The 14,492-nt window shown below is 28.9% G+C and overlaps 1 protein-coding gene across 1 annotated transcript; it reads right to left on the bottom strand.

The window, feature by feature from the left end:
• Positions 1 to 290: 290 nt before the first annotated feature.
• Positions 291 to 2,236, bottom strand: LOC137834402 (uncharacterized). Its single transcript, XM_068642458.1, has 3 exons — positions 1,422 to 2,236; positions 491 to 917; positions 291 to 398 (listed from the first exon to the last, which is right to left on the bottom strand). The coding sequence occupies exons 1-3, from the start codon at positions 2,234 to 2,236 to the stop codon at positions 291 to 293; spliced, it is 1,350 nt and encodes a 449-aa protein (XP_068498559.1).
• Between the last annotated feature and the right edge of the window lie 12,256 nt (positions 2,237 to 14,492).

Genomic DNA, 14,492 nt, shown 5'->3' with positions numbered 1-14,492 from the left:
TTCTCCCCATTTTCTTCAAGAAAAACATATTTCAAATGAGTTGGCAACTGTTTCAACTCTATTTTCTGAGGGGTGTTGCCTTTGTTCAGTTCTAATTCATCAACAATCCCTTGTTGAACTTCTTTTGTCTTTCCCAGCTCTAACAAACATTCCTTGACTTCCTTCTCCCCACAGTCCTCACAATTTTCATTATCATTTAAGACTGCTTTCATCAATGAATCATATATAAATATTTCTCTGTGATTTTCCAAATACAGTTCATCCAGTGCATCCATCCTAAAACAATCATTCTAATCAATCGGATGTTTCATTGCTTCAAATACATCAAAGCTAACTTCTTCATCCTGCACTCGAACCTTCAACTTTCCTTCATCCACATCAATCATAATTTTTGCAGTCTTCATAAATGGGTGTCCAAGAATAAGAGATACTTCAACATCTTCCTCTATGTCCATGATCACAAAATCAACTGGAAGTAAAATTTGTCTACCTTCACCAAAAGATCCTCTACTATCCCATGTGGATATTTTATTGATCTGTCAGCTAATTGCAGTGTCATCCTTGTAGGCAGAATTTCAACATCCCCGATTTTCTTCAACATAAATAGTGGCATCAGATTTATGCTTGCCCCAAGATCTAGTAATGCTTTGGCCACTGTAAAATTTCCTATTGTGACTGGCAAAGTAAAACTCCCAGGGTCTTTAGATTTTTGTGGCAATGATTTTTGAATAATGGCACTACATCCTGCTTCTAGCTCCACAATTCCTTGTTCTTTTAATCTTCTCTTCTTGGTCAACAAATCCTTCATAAATCTGGCATAAGTAGGCATTTGTTCCAAAACTTCAATGAACGGAATACTTATCTCTAGTTGTTTTAGAATTTCACAGAATCTGATAAACTGTCCTTCTATATTCTTTCTGGAGAGAGCATGTGGATAAGGTAAATCTACAATTGGAACACTTCTTTTTTCATTCTCTTTTTCCTTTTTTTTTTCTTTTCTTCCTGTACCCTCTCATTTTTTTCTTTCACTTCTCCCTCTTCACTCTTGTTTTTTTCTTCCTCTTCTTTTTTTTCTTCCCTATCAATTTTTCTTTCCTTACTTTGTAGATTATCACCAATCCCCTTTCCTACAACTACTCCACTTCTTGTAGTGATTGACTTGCATTTCTCCCTGAGTTCCCTCAACCCTTGTGTAAGTTGCTTAATTTGTGTCTCAAAATTCTCAACGTTCTTCTGCACAACCAACATGGCGTGTGTAAATTTTTTTGTAGAATCTTTCATTTTGCTCATTATCTCTTGGGACACATGATCTAATAGTTGGAGTTGTTGAAAAGTTCCTTGCTTTCCTTGATCTTCCACGTAAAACGCTTTTTCTTCAAAAGAATTATTTTGGTAAGCACATTGCTCACTGGAATGCTTACCTCCACACAGTTCGCACCTTAATTCTTGATTCTGCCTTTATTACATGTAATTGTTGAGGCAATTTCGCCATTTGTGTGGTTAACTGCTCAACCTGTTGTGTCAAAATTTGATTTTGAGCCAATAATGTATCTTCAATCCATCCTTTCTTCCGAGTACTTCGTCCATCATACTGGTCTTGAGAATCTGTTGATGCCAATCCATTAATAATCCTTGTTTCTTGTTCGGCATCAAGAGTCACCATTGTGCCATCAGCTGCGACATCTAAGAGCATCTTCATATCAAATTTGAGACCATTAATGAATATGCTCAGTTGAGCAATGTCTTCAAACCCGTGATTTGGGCATTTTCTCAATATCATCTTAAATCTTTCCCATGTCTCACAAAAAGACTCCTTTGCTCCTTGTCTGAACATAGAGATTTCAGACTTAGCTTTAATGTAGCGAGAGATTGGAAAAAATCTTTGCAGAAATTTTTCTTCTACATCCTCCCAGCTCGTCAGGCTCTGATTTGGAAGTGAACTAAGCCAATCCTTAGCTTTTCCTGCCAATGAAAAAGGAAACAAGTGCATACAAACATTATCAACATCATCTGATTCAAAGCCCATTACTCCCACCAATTCATAAAATGTATTCAAATGTGAATATGGATCTTCATGCTCCATTGCTGTGAATTGATGGGCACTGATAAGAGTAAGAAAATTGGAATTTATTTCCAAGGCCTTAGCGGTAGCAGGTATTGCGATACTAAAATAATGTCGTGGTCCTTGGTATATGACATAATCTCCAAGTGTCTTCTTGGCTTGTTCTTCTGCCATGTTGCTTTCCTAAAATATTAGTGGGAAAGAAGAAAAAAAATAGAATATATTTTTATTTTTATTTATTTATTTTTATTTTTATTTTTTTTAAGAAATAAAAAACAAACAGAAATTTAAATTGCTAACTAAAATAAAATCAATAACAGCCTAAACTATAAATTAAAACTTAAAATAAAACAAAACAAAACACTAAAATGACACTAAGAAAATAAAACAAAGATATTCAGAAAAAAAAAATATATAACAAAAATAAAAATAAAAATATATAAATAAAATAAAAACTAAAACAGAATAAAAGGAAACAATGAAGACGAGAAATAACTAAAATCAAGAAATAAAAACAGAATAAAATAAATACTAGAAATAAAAACAAAATAGAATAAAACAAATAAAACAAAACATAAACAACTAACTAACTTATTTTAAAGATACTACGTAAACTAGCGTAAAAATAAAAGCTAAAACTAGTAATAGATAAATAATTAAAACAAATAAATAAAAACTACCTAAACCTAAAGAGAACTAAAATAAAATAAAATCAAAACAAAAATCAAACTAAATCTGAAAATAAATAGAAATAACTAAAATCAAAATAAGAATTAAAATAATAACAACAAATCAGCAAACTAAAAAAAAATCAAATAAATTGGTAAAAAAAAAAATCAAAACAATTAAAATATTCATAATATTTAGGAAATTATACTCAACAAATCAAACCTGTTCTCCAGCGCAAAAAACTTGATGACTTTTTACGGCAAGTGTACCGGGTTTGTCAAAAGTAATAATTGTCCCTAAGGACGGATATCGATCCCACAAGCAACGGTGAATTATCAAGTACAATAATCGCTAAATATAAAACAAAACAATTAAAAGTGTATTGAAAGTGGTTGGGTTGGCGATGATAATAAGAAAACAGACAAAAAATTAGTTGTTTCAATTGGAAAAATAGAGATTAGGTTTCATCTCTCTCACTCTCATGTATTTTGATTAGCATGTCAATATTAAGTTCTTTAATTGAAATTGATGCCCATATAAAAATCATTTATATCGATTCCTCGCATATAAAATCCTTAAGAATGTTCTCTAACTATCGATCCCTCACATAATTATAAGAACAACTTAGAACGAAACTCAGACGTTAATAGTAATTAACATTTCAAGTCTATTCCTAGCACTCAAATATGTTAAGTATTGTTGTTTAGGTCAAAACCCTAAAAATACATCCCGATCAGATTTAAGATTCTCAATTTGTCACGGAAAATTAAAAGTAAAACAACAATACCAATAATCAATCAAGAACTGAATATTAATATATAAGATATCACCTCAATACTGTGGATTATTGATTCTGGTGCCACGGAGCATGTTTGTCACAATTTGAATTACTACTTATACTAAAATTAAACCGGTCTTAATGAGTCTTCCAAATGGCCAAATTGTTTATGCCACATATTCTGGTTTAATACGTTTTTCCGATAAGTTTTATTTGTCTGATGCGTTATATATGCCTCATTTTCAATTAAACTTAATATTTGTTTCTAAACTCACACACCAACTTAAATGTACTTTAACTTTTACTTCAACCCACAACATTATACAGGACAATCTCACCCAAAAGAGGATTGGTACAGTTAAAGCCACCGTTGACTTCTACCTTGTCACTACCTTGCCTGCTTCTAACCGTTCTAAACCGCATTGTTTTGCTCCTTTTATTAATTGTAATATCACAGACAAAACACTATGACATTATAGACTAGGACACCCTTCACTTGAAAGATTACATGTCTTAAGCAAACAATACTCTTTTATTATTGTTGATACTCATCATGTATGTGACACTTGTAGTCGTGCAAAACAAAGAAAACTTCCTTTCACTTTAAGTAATACTGTTACCTCTGCTATTTTTTATCTTGTACACTTGATATTTGGGGACCATGTTCCATAATTTCTATGCAAGGTTTTCGTTATTTCTTGACTATTGTTGATGATTACTCGCGTTATACTTGGGTTATTCTGCTGCATAACAAATCTGAAGTGCGTCAGCACATCATTAACTTCACTGTTTTCGTTCAAAATCATTTCAAACTAATATCAAAATGATTTGCACTGACAATGGTGTTGAGTTTGCTATGTCAAATTTTTATGCTTCAAAGGGAATTATACATAAAAAATCTTGTGTTGAAACACCACAACAAAATGGCATTGTAAAACGTAAACATCAACACATACTAAATGTAACCTAGGCTTTACTTTTTCAAGCAAATCTTCCTCCTATTTTTTGGCAATTTGCTGTAAATCATGTTGTTTTCTTAATAAATGCTATTCATACTCCATTACTTAATAACATCACTCCTCATGAAAAATTGTTTGGAAAACCTTATGACATTTCCTTTCTAAAAGTGTTTGGTTGTCTCTGTTATGCTAGTACCATTACTGCACATAGGAAAAAAAAAATTAGATGATAGATCTATCAAAGGTATTTTTCTTGGCTTCCCGCAAAATACAAAAGGTTATATTATCTTAAATTTAAAGTTTCATAGCATAGAGATATCAAAACATGTAATCTTTCATGAAAACCACTTTCCATATAAATTGGACAGTGGCTTGCCTAAGGACCCTAACACTTTATCTCTCCCTATTTCTAACGCATATAATTCTGCTTTTGATTTTTTTTCTGATACTGCACCTCCTGTCGAGCCATGTGCCTCTATTCCTGCACCCAATATTGTCCCTCCACCAGCCTCATTATCCTCTGATCTTCCAACAAATAGTGCCTCTGCTCCTGCATCCAACGTTGCACCTCCACCAGAATTATCATCGCCTGCATCTCCAGGAAGCACCTCACCCCAATTTCCAAGAAGATCAGCTTGTCCTCACCGACAACCTGCCTATCTTGCAAATTTCCACACTGCAACCAACACTGTAAGTAGTAGATATCCTATTCATAATTACTTGTCATACAATTCCTTATCTTCCAATTTTAGAAATGTTATTTCCTCTATCAATTGTCATCCTGAACCTCAGTCATATAACGAAGCCTCCAAACATGCTTCTTGGCAATCTGCCATGCAAGATGAGCTGCAAGCTCTTGCTGCTAACAATACTTGGCAACTTACCCCTCTCCCTCTGGGAAAGAAAACTATTAGTTGTAAATGGGTATATAAAATCAAATACTATTTTGATGGCACTATTGAGCGCCACAAAACTAGAGTTGTTTCCAAAGGGTTCACCCAACTTGAAGGACTTGATTTCTTAGACACTTTTGAACATGTTGCTAAACTCACTACCCTCCGCCTTCCCCTTACTATTGCCACTACCAAAAATTGGATTTTAAAACAATTTGATGTCAATAATGCATTTCTTCATGGTGATCTCCATGAAGAGGTATACATGACCCCCCCCCCCCCACTTTGCCTCTCTCTTCCTTCTCCCCAGCATGTTTGCAAGCTTCAATGGTTTTTGTATGATATCAGAGTCATTTCGAGCCTATCCTAGCGAGTATTTGTTGGGCTTATCAGACCACCCGCTATCGGGCTGCTATCGGACCACCCATAATATATAGTCTCACGCACGAGTTGGCAGTCTCGGCGTGAAGGGGGTGTGTTGGAGATCCCACATCTCCTAGAGATTATAGCCTTTCATTGTATATAAGTGGGTGCAAACCTCAATCTTATGAGCCGGTTTTATTAGGTTGAGTTAGGCTTAAAGTCCACTTCGTAATAGATTTTGTACGAGGATCATTTTATTGTGTGTGTAACAAGAAGATTTTTATTTTATATGGTTATGTGGTTCCTAGTGCATGAAAAGTGTGACATGGTACAACAATAAGCTTACTCTCGCAATTCGGTCACCAAGGAATTTGTGGAGTTTTCCACCGATATTTACCTATGAGATACATTTTTCTACTTCTAATGGTCATGCATTTTGGCATATTTTTAAACAAATTCAACGGCTTCCTTCATACCCACCTATATATATTGACAATGTCTTGCGTGCTCATCATATAAAAAAAGGCTTCTTCCCCTTCTTCACAAACATCCTCCATATAACCTTTATTTTGTCTCTGTGTGTTATGATTCTAGTATTTAATTATTGATTTTTTTCCTCTTTAGTTAAACCTAGAATGAGTGTACTACTTGTATATATTCAGACCATTTGTTTTGATTTCAATAACAAGAAAAAAGAGATAAACCTAGAATGAGTGTACTACTTGTATATATTCAGGTGCGCGTCAAAACCCACTTGTCAGGTATAAAGGGTCAAATATTGGAATCCTTGATACCCCTCAATTAGGTCAGGAAGGGGCAGAATTGTTGGGAATCCCTCTTTAGTTTAATGGGAGATTATGATCAATGAATATTGGTAACACTGTTGTGGGGGAGCTGAATTATTGATACCCTCAATTAAGTCAATTAAGAGAGAGAATTGTTGGGAATCCCTCCTTAATTTAATGGAATATTATGACCAACTAATATTGGTAACTGATCCATTGAAATGATGGTCATTAAAAAGTTTTTTTGAATTGTAACTCTCTCTTGAAAATGTAATGAACATTAATATCTTTACGAAGAAGCCTTCCTCCCATTCTCTATATAAAGGGAAGGAAGAGAAAAAATGAAGCAAGAGATAGTAGATATCCACCATAGTGTGAGATTAGAAATCCTAGAGAGAGACTAGAGAGACATTTTTTGGGTGAGATTGAGTGTTATCCTCACATGTAAGAGAAACAAATATTGTAATCCTACTTTCATAGTGGAGGCATTTTCTGGATTAGGTCCCGTGGTTTTTATTTCTCAAGTTGAGGAAGTTTTCCATGTTAAATTCTCAATATCATTATTCTATTTTTTGCTATATTTTCTATTATTTATTTATTACTTCCACAAATGCCCATTTTGTATCTACACCAAAGGGAAGAATTAATTCTGAATTTTCTGAACATTTTTTTTCTTCGAAACTTGTAACTATTTATATGATTATTATTGACTTACTATTATTGGTCGGATTAGCGTTTAGGTCATAATTAATAGCACATTACCTAATGTTTAATGATTGTTTTAGGCTTGTTAACCCTTTGCTAAGTTTAACGGATTTAGTCATGTCGATCGACACAAACTGGATAATGAGACCTACCATCCGGTATAGAATTATTTGGAAGATGGTGTTAAGATTTTATACTTGAATTGAGGTGTTTCGTCGGAGATTTTTAAATGATCAACTAATAATAAGATTTTTTACTATACAGGAAAAACTTAAAAGTAAGTGAAATTAATTTTATTTTAATTTCAATTTAGGTTATAGTTAATTTAAATATGAGTATTTACAAATAAAATTAGAATGAGTAGTTTTGTCGAATAATTTAATAGGTAAAAGTAATAATTTTCTTAATTTACTCAACATATTAATTAATCCGTCAAAAAATTTAAAAATAAAAATTAAAAAAAAAGGTATGTTGGCCGACCAACCTACTTGTTTGCAGGGTGACTAAAAAAGGTGATGATATCCCATTTTATCACTCCAATAAAAATTCTTGATTTTGAGATTTGTCTTATTATTTGATTTGTTGAAGGTCAACTGCAATTTTAGAATTTGAAAATTTATGTGAAAATATGTATTATTCTAATATACTTATTTTAAACATGGTTTGAGAGTTTGTTTTATTGCATTTAGCTTATTAGGTAAATAATTCTGGTTGGTGATAAATTATGTAATATTTGTCTTAATAAAATATGAAACTTTTTTATATTAGTATAAATGAAAAATCTCGCTAATATAAGAATGCATCGAAGATAAATTGGATAAAATTTGGATATTCTGTTCAAATTAAAATAAGGATTTAACTCAAGCAACACCATCTTTGTAAAGATACATCATTCAAATAATATTCATTCTCTTTTTATCTAAGTTAGTTTTAAATTATCTAAAAGTTGTGTTATACAATTCTAATTTCCTTATTTAACGTGATTATGAATTAAAATTGTACTATGCGAGATGTGGATAGATAAATGTGTGGAACATTTATGCAATCAAATTATTAAAATTAGTGGGCGAAAATAATTACTATGCAAGTTATTTATCATTGTATAAATTGTATAAGTTAGTGTAAGCATTGGGTTATGTAATGTGTAGAATGAGATATTTAAAATTTATTCTTAACCTAAAAATCATGTAGAAGAAGGTAGTATGAGGAAACTGATGAAGATTCATATTATCTATTTGAAGGTAAAGAGTCACTAGGACTTTATAGAATTGAAAAGAGTCAACCCTAACATATGTTAGGTACTATGTAGGTTATGTAGGTCGAGAGACAACTAAATGCATTTGATTGAATGTATACAAGATTTTAAGTATAAGCTGTTTAAATATAATATACTTTTTTGGAAGAATATTTCTAATACCTATAATACTTTTGTAACTCTAGTGTGGGATGTTAATACAAGAACAAAAAGTAAAAAATGTATTAAAAAATATTATCAATTTTTATTTTATATATATATATATGTGTGTTAGAGATGAGTTGGAATTGTATGAGGTGGATGACCAAGTTTTTGGACGAGTTCACTTCTTTGTTAATGAGTTGTCGAGCTTTGTTTTTTATAAAGATTGAGGTTGATCTACTTGCAGAAGACGCTCAAGTTAGAAAGATGATAAAGATACATTAGTATTTAAATAATTGGATGAGATTGAGTGAGGACACTTTAGATAATAAAGCTATATTTATAAGTTTTTGGACCCTATATTAATATCCAATCAGGTTGTTATCAAATATTGAGATAATTATCTGGTTGCAATAAAATCAATTTTTAACTACATATCAGTTATTTAAATTTACATGTGGTTTAACCCTATCTCCCAAGTTTCGAAACCCAATTTTTAAGGTAATCCACTTTTATATTAAACATTTGCTTTGATAATATTTTTAATCGAGTTTCAAAAAATATCGTATTTTCACTAGCTATAAGATTTAAGTCAGATTACACAACTATTTATATAACCGAATTTAATGAACTTCATTTAATTTTAATATGAGGAGTTGAACTTAATGTAATTATAACTGAAAAAGTTTGAATTTCTATAAACATTAATGAAAAAAATTAATGAAAGATATTTATATTTAATGATAAATTTTAAGACATTATATGTTTTACCTAAATTACCTCATCAACCTTCTAAAAAAATTGAAACCATATTTTTTATGCTATACAATAGTCCGGTTAATTAGACACAAATAAGATAATTAGCAAATTATTCTAAATAAAATTATTTATAGTTAGATTAAATTCTGTGAAATTTAAGTGTGTTTACATGAAAAAAAGTTTAAAAAAATAATAAACATTAAATCTTTTACTCAATTTTCTAAAATTCTGTTAAAAAATACGATTAACATATTAAGATAATGAATCATTAAATTAAATGATTTTTATTTTTATTTTAATTACTATCAAAGTCTAATTATTATTTAAGTTTCCAATAAACTTTGTAATTGGAACCGACACTAAGGAGAATTAAACAACATATTTTTCTCAGTTTTTTGCTTTTTAATGAGAGAAGCCTCCACAAAACCAAACTTGATAAAATTGGTAAAGTGTTTCGTTCAGCTTGTCATTTTCTGAAATGGCTTTTCGGTGCATCATCATTGCCGTCTATTTGTTTTATTGTGATTGATTTATAAGAAGGGTGTCTTTAGGTTTTGGACGAAAAATTCAAATCAATTTTTTTATTGAATATTGTGTGTTCATATATTTAATATTTTTTAATTGGTTTAAAAAAATCATCACAATATTTAAATTATTTTTTTCCTAATTCAATTTAAATTTTTTAATTAAAATTAAAATATCTACTAAAGCAAGTTGAATTTGGAAAACATTATTTTAGTAAAAAATGTCTAATTAATTTAGATTAAAATTGTTAAAAATTTAAATATGAAAAGGTAAAACAGCGTATTAAAAAAATCATAAATTTGTTAGTTTAACATTTTGAATTTGAATTAAATGTGATATTAATGCTTTATTTCAATTTGACTCATAAATCATTGATATTAAATTTTTCCAATTTTTTTAAGAGAAAAATTACAAAAGTTGTTCTTACTCGATAATAATATGATAACTTATGCTATAATAGTTTTTTAGTATAAAATTTATTACTTTTTAAAATAAATTTTCAAATATAAATCAATTTATTTATAATATCATTAACAAAAAGTTTAATAAGAAATTCACAAAATTTAATCAAATAGAATACGAGATTCTTGGATGCAGGTGTAATCAAGGTTTTAAAAAATGTATGACAATTTTTTGTGAGAGAGACAAAGGAATGAAAAAAAGAAGATAAAAAATTAAAAAATAAATGAATATGTAAAAGTTTTTAAAGTTATTTTAGTATTTGAGATTATGATGATCTTAGCAACATTTATGTAAAAACGTAAAACAATGGACTAATATAAATAAATAAATAAATAAATAAAAAATCTTAAATTAGAAGAAAAAATGTAGTAATAAAAAACAAGTATAGATACTTTAAGAATACTTTTATTATTAACTTTTAGTGGTAATAATTGGTAGGAGAATATGGTTGACTTGACGAGATGGTAATAGGAGACGTTGACTTGAAAAACATGTCAAAAGCATACACACTCATTACAAAACTCAATGGCACACGTGGAGTTAAATTGGTAAGCAATTAAAATGGGACCACGCAGAGAAAATACGTTTTTGCTTTTTTTAGTGTTTAAATTATATTTATGCACACATTTTTGGGTAAGAAAATAGTGTCTTTTTCTTTTAGAACAAAAATTTTATTTAAGAAAAATTTAGAAGAATGTTTTACATATACTATTTGCTGTCGTTGACTTTAAAAGTCTGGATTCATCACGGATGCCACTATCATTCATCATTTTTTCATCAAATTGGGCTTTTATTCCATATTTGCATCTATATGCGATGAATCTCCACGCAAGAAACATAAGGCAATTTCTCCCTCCACCATATCAATTTTAGCATGCACCAATCACTCTAGAAAATGACAAAAATATCTCTTCTAAATGACGAAAATAACCTTACATAAAAATAGAAAAATTATTTTTGAAACTTTTATTTGAAATATTTTGGATTTCAATTTTTGGAATATATTTTTGAATTCTGAAATTTTTTATCCAGAATCTATTCTTAGTTTTGTGTTCATAATTTTTTGTCCAGCATGTATTTTTCTATTTCTCAATTATAATTATTATTTTGGATTTTTTAATTTGGAATAAAGATAGTTTTGAAAATTTAAAAAATTGATATGGTGAAGGTTAAAATTTATATGGTGCAGGAGGGTAGTTTTGGAAATTTAAAAAATTGATGTGGTGGAAGTTAAAATTGATATGGTGCACGAGGGTAGTTTTAAAAATTTAAAAAATTGATATGGTGGAGGTTAAAATTGATATGGTGCAGGAAGAATTTGCCGAAACATAAACATAAACATGTGTAACTCTCATTGTTACTATAATTGTTATTATAATCATGTGTTTTTTCATAAATGTTTTTTTTCTTCATAAAAACAGTATATATTTTTTTTCGTAAATTATGATTTTGGATATAAAAAAAAATACGAAATAGGTAAGTGATATATTAGATGAATGATTGTAGAGTGAAACTCATACATAATCCGTACGATTCTAGTGTAATGAAAATTGTATGATTTTAATTGTATTGTTTTATACTTAAAATTGTATATTAGGTACGACTTCAATTATTTTTACATTAAAATTGTACAAAATCATATATGCTACGTATAACTTCTTTTAAAATTAATTTTAAATTCAATCAAAATAGTCAGCTTCTATTTGATAAAATTGGTAAAGTTGGATTTTTCAACCTAAAGTCATATACATATAATAATACTTTTACAAGTCATCCATATATGTAAGACTTACTGTTTTTTAAAAAATAATTTACTCAATTATAATTTATGAAAAAAAATACACTACTTTCGTATAAAAACTATAATTATATCATTTATATTTTATGTATATTTCTTCATAATAATTAATATACTCATTTATATCATTATATAAAATTAATTTAATTATGTTATTGAGTTATTATTGAGTTGACACCTGGGATAAAATAGCAAGTCAAACTCATAATTCTGATACAAAATTTGGCGTTGAAATCGGTTCAATTAGTCAACAACAAAATTTGGATGCCACATTCCTAAAATTGACGAAAGATCACACCGCGTTGACATGATCATAGTATTTTGTATAAAAAAAGGTTAAAGGAATGTTTCCAACACCAATTTAACGTGGAAATTTTCGTATTTTCACGCTCCACTTGTTTTCCCTTGTAGTCAGAACCATTCACACCACGAGCTTGATGAGTCAGATTTCCGTGATGCTTCTTGACACAACTCTAACTATTTCATATGCTTTTTTTTTTTTTCTGTTTTCTGCCTTCACTATCTCCAATGAAAAGATAAACACAAAAATAAATAAATAAAGAAACTAATTATATTATAACAAAATATTCTATGTATATATCGACATAACAGTAATCACATTTAGTTTTATATTTCCACTAAAGAATAACATTAAATTAGAGTGATAGGTAATTCAATAATACAAAAAAAATAAAAAAATTTAAAGATAAAAAAAATAATTATTATATTAATTAAATTAAATATTATTTTAAAATTAAAATTTATTGATATATAAAATAATTTTTATTATTAAATTGATATATAATATAATATCAATTCAAAAATGCATCCCTTCTTTTTATTGTTATCTTCCTTTACATCTTTTTTTTTTTCACTTTATGCTTCTACTTTTCTTTGTTTTTACATTTCTTCTTAGTTTTTTTTAATTGGTCTGTGCTTGGAGAATTGACATTAGTATTACATTTAAAAACTAATTTATAAATTTTATTAATAAAAATTATTTTAGACATTAATAATATTTTTAGTTTTTAAAATAGTATTTAATTTAATCGTTTAATTATTTTTATCTTTAAAATTAGTTTATATTTAATAAAAAAAATTTAACTGGTGAAATCCTTCGAATATCGAAAAAATATCAAAACATAGTGTTTTGGAAATTAAGGAAGAGCTGCGGAAGTTACACAAAGAACATGCCTGTTCCATTTCAGATCTAGGGGAGGGTTTTGTGACCCAAGAAACAAATGGAAGTTGGACAATTTTCTCCGCAATTTCAAGTTGTTGGAGGAGCATCTTCCTATTTTCCGACGAGCTTTCCACGGTTTACGATCTTGCAGAACGACTTCTGTTTTTCTCTTTTTTTTTTTAGTTTTTAAACTTTTCCCTTTGCCTAGGCACCAGACTACTCCAAAACACATAATCCAAGTTTCTTTATTTATTTTTTATTACTCTTTATAAAATATTTTTAGTGATATTCTCTTTAATTCCATTTTCTGATATCCTGAGTTTTATACTCTTCAAAAATTACTTATTAGTTTTGATATCCTTGTATTATGAAAAAAAATTCCTATTACATTACGCAGTACATTACAGATAAGTCATTACAAAATTACCACGCTTTAGAAAATCAACAGCTTTTATTTACTACAAACTTCTAATAAACTATAATTAATTTTATTATAGGATATTTTTTTTTATCGGATCATGTCTCAAGCAAATATTATTTTCTAAACGAGAGAAGAAGAAAAAGTTGTAACGTGTGTCATGCTCCGCTTTGTACCGTCCCATATTCTTGTCGGATGTGAAAATTAACTTTCGAGAAATGATATACTGTATATAATTTTTAATGTGGTTAATTTAAATATAAATATATAAATTTATAATTAAATATTATAAGTAAATATTAAAATAATAATATTAAAAGTTGTAATGTAACCGTATAAAAAAAATAAAAATAGAATTGTGAATATATTATTACCTTAACTTTCTATCATATATTATTACCTTAACTTTCTATCATATAGATCGTCAAAGTATCATTTCCATCATCTTATAATGTCAATTAACATCCATATTCCTTTCCAACATAAAACAAAGTTTAGACTTAGAATTCAAGGTTCGTAAATAATTATGTCTTCTTCTGTTAACTTCATGCACCTGCAAGTGAATGAATTTGGTTCCATAAATGTGTAGCGCGTTTTCCTCGTGCTTTTTCCAAACCTAGTTAGCATATCTTTCTCTTTCCCGTTCTGTATATATTGGTTAAAGAGAAATGAAATTCTACTACTCTTCTTAGGTATTTATATACATAACGCATTCTTCAACCTACTCATCTACGTCA

The sequence above is a fragment of the Phaseolus vulgaris genome, chromosome 5 (genome assembly GCF_000499845.2).
Source record: "Phaseolus vulgaris cultivar G19833 chromosome 5, P. vulgaris v2.0, whole genome shotgun sequence".
In the NCBI taxonomy this organism is placed as follows: Eukaryota; Viridiplantae; Streptophyta; class Magnoliopsida; order Fabales; family Fabaceae; genus Phaseolus; species Phaseolus vulgaris.
This window is presented reverse-complemented; position numbering and strand designations above follow the sequence as displayed.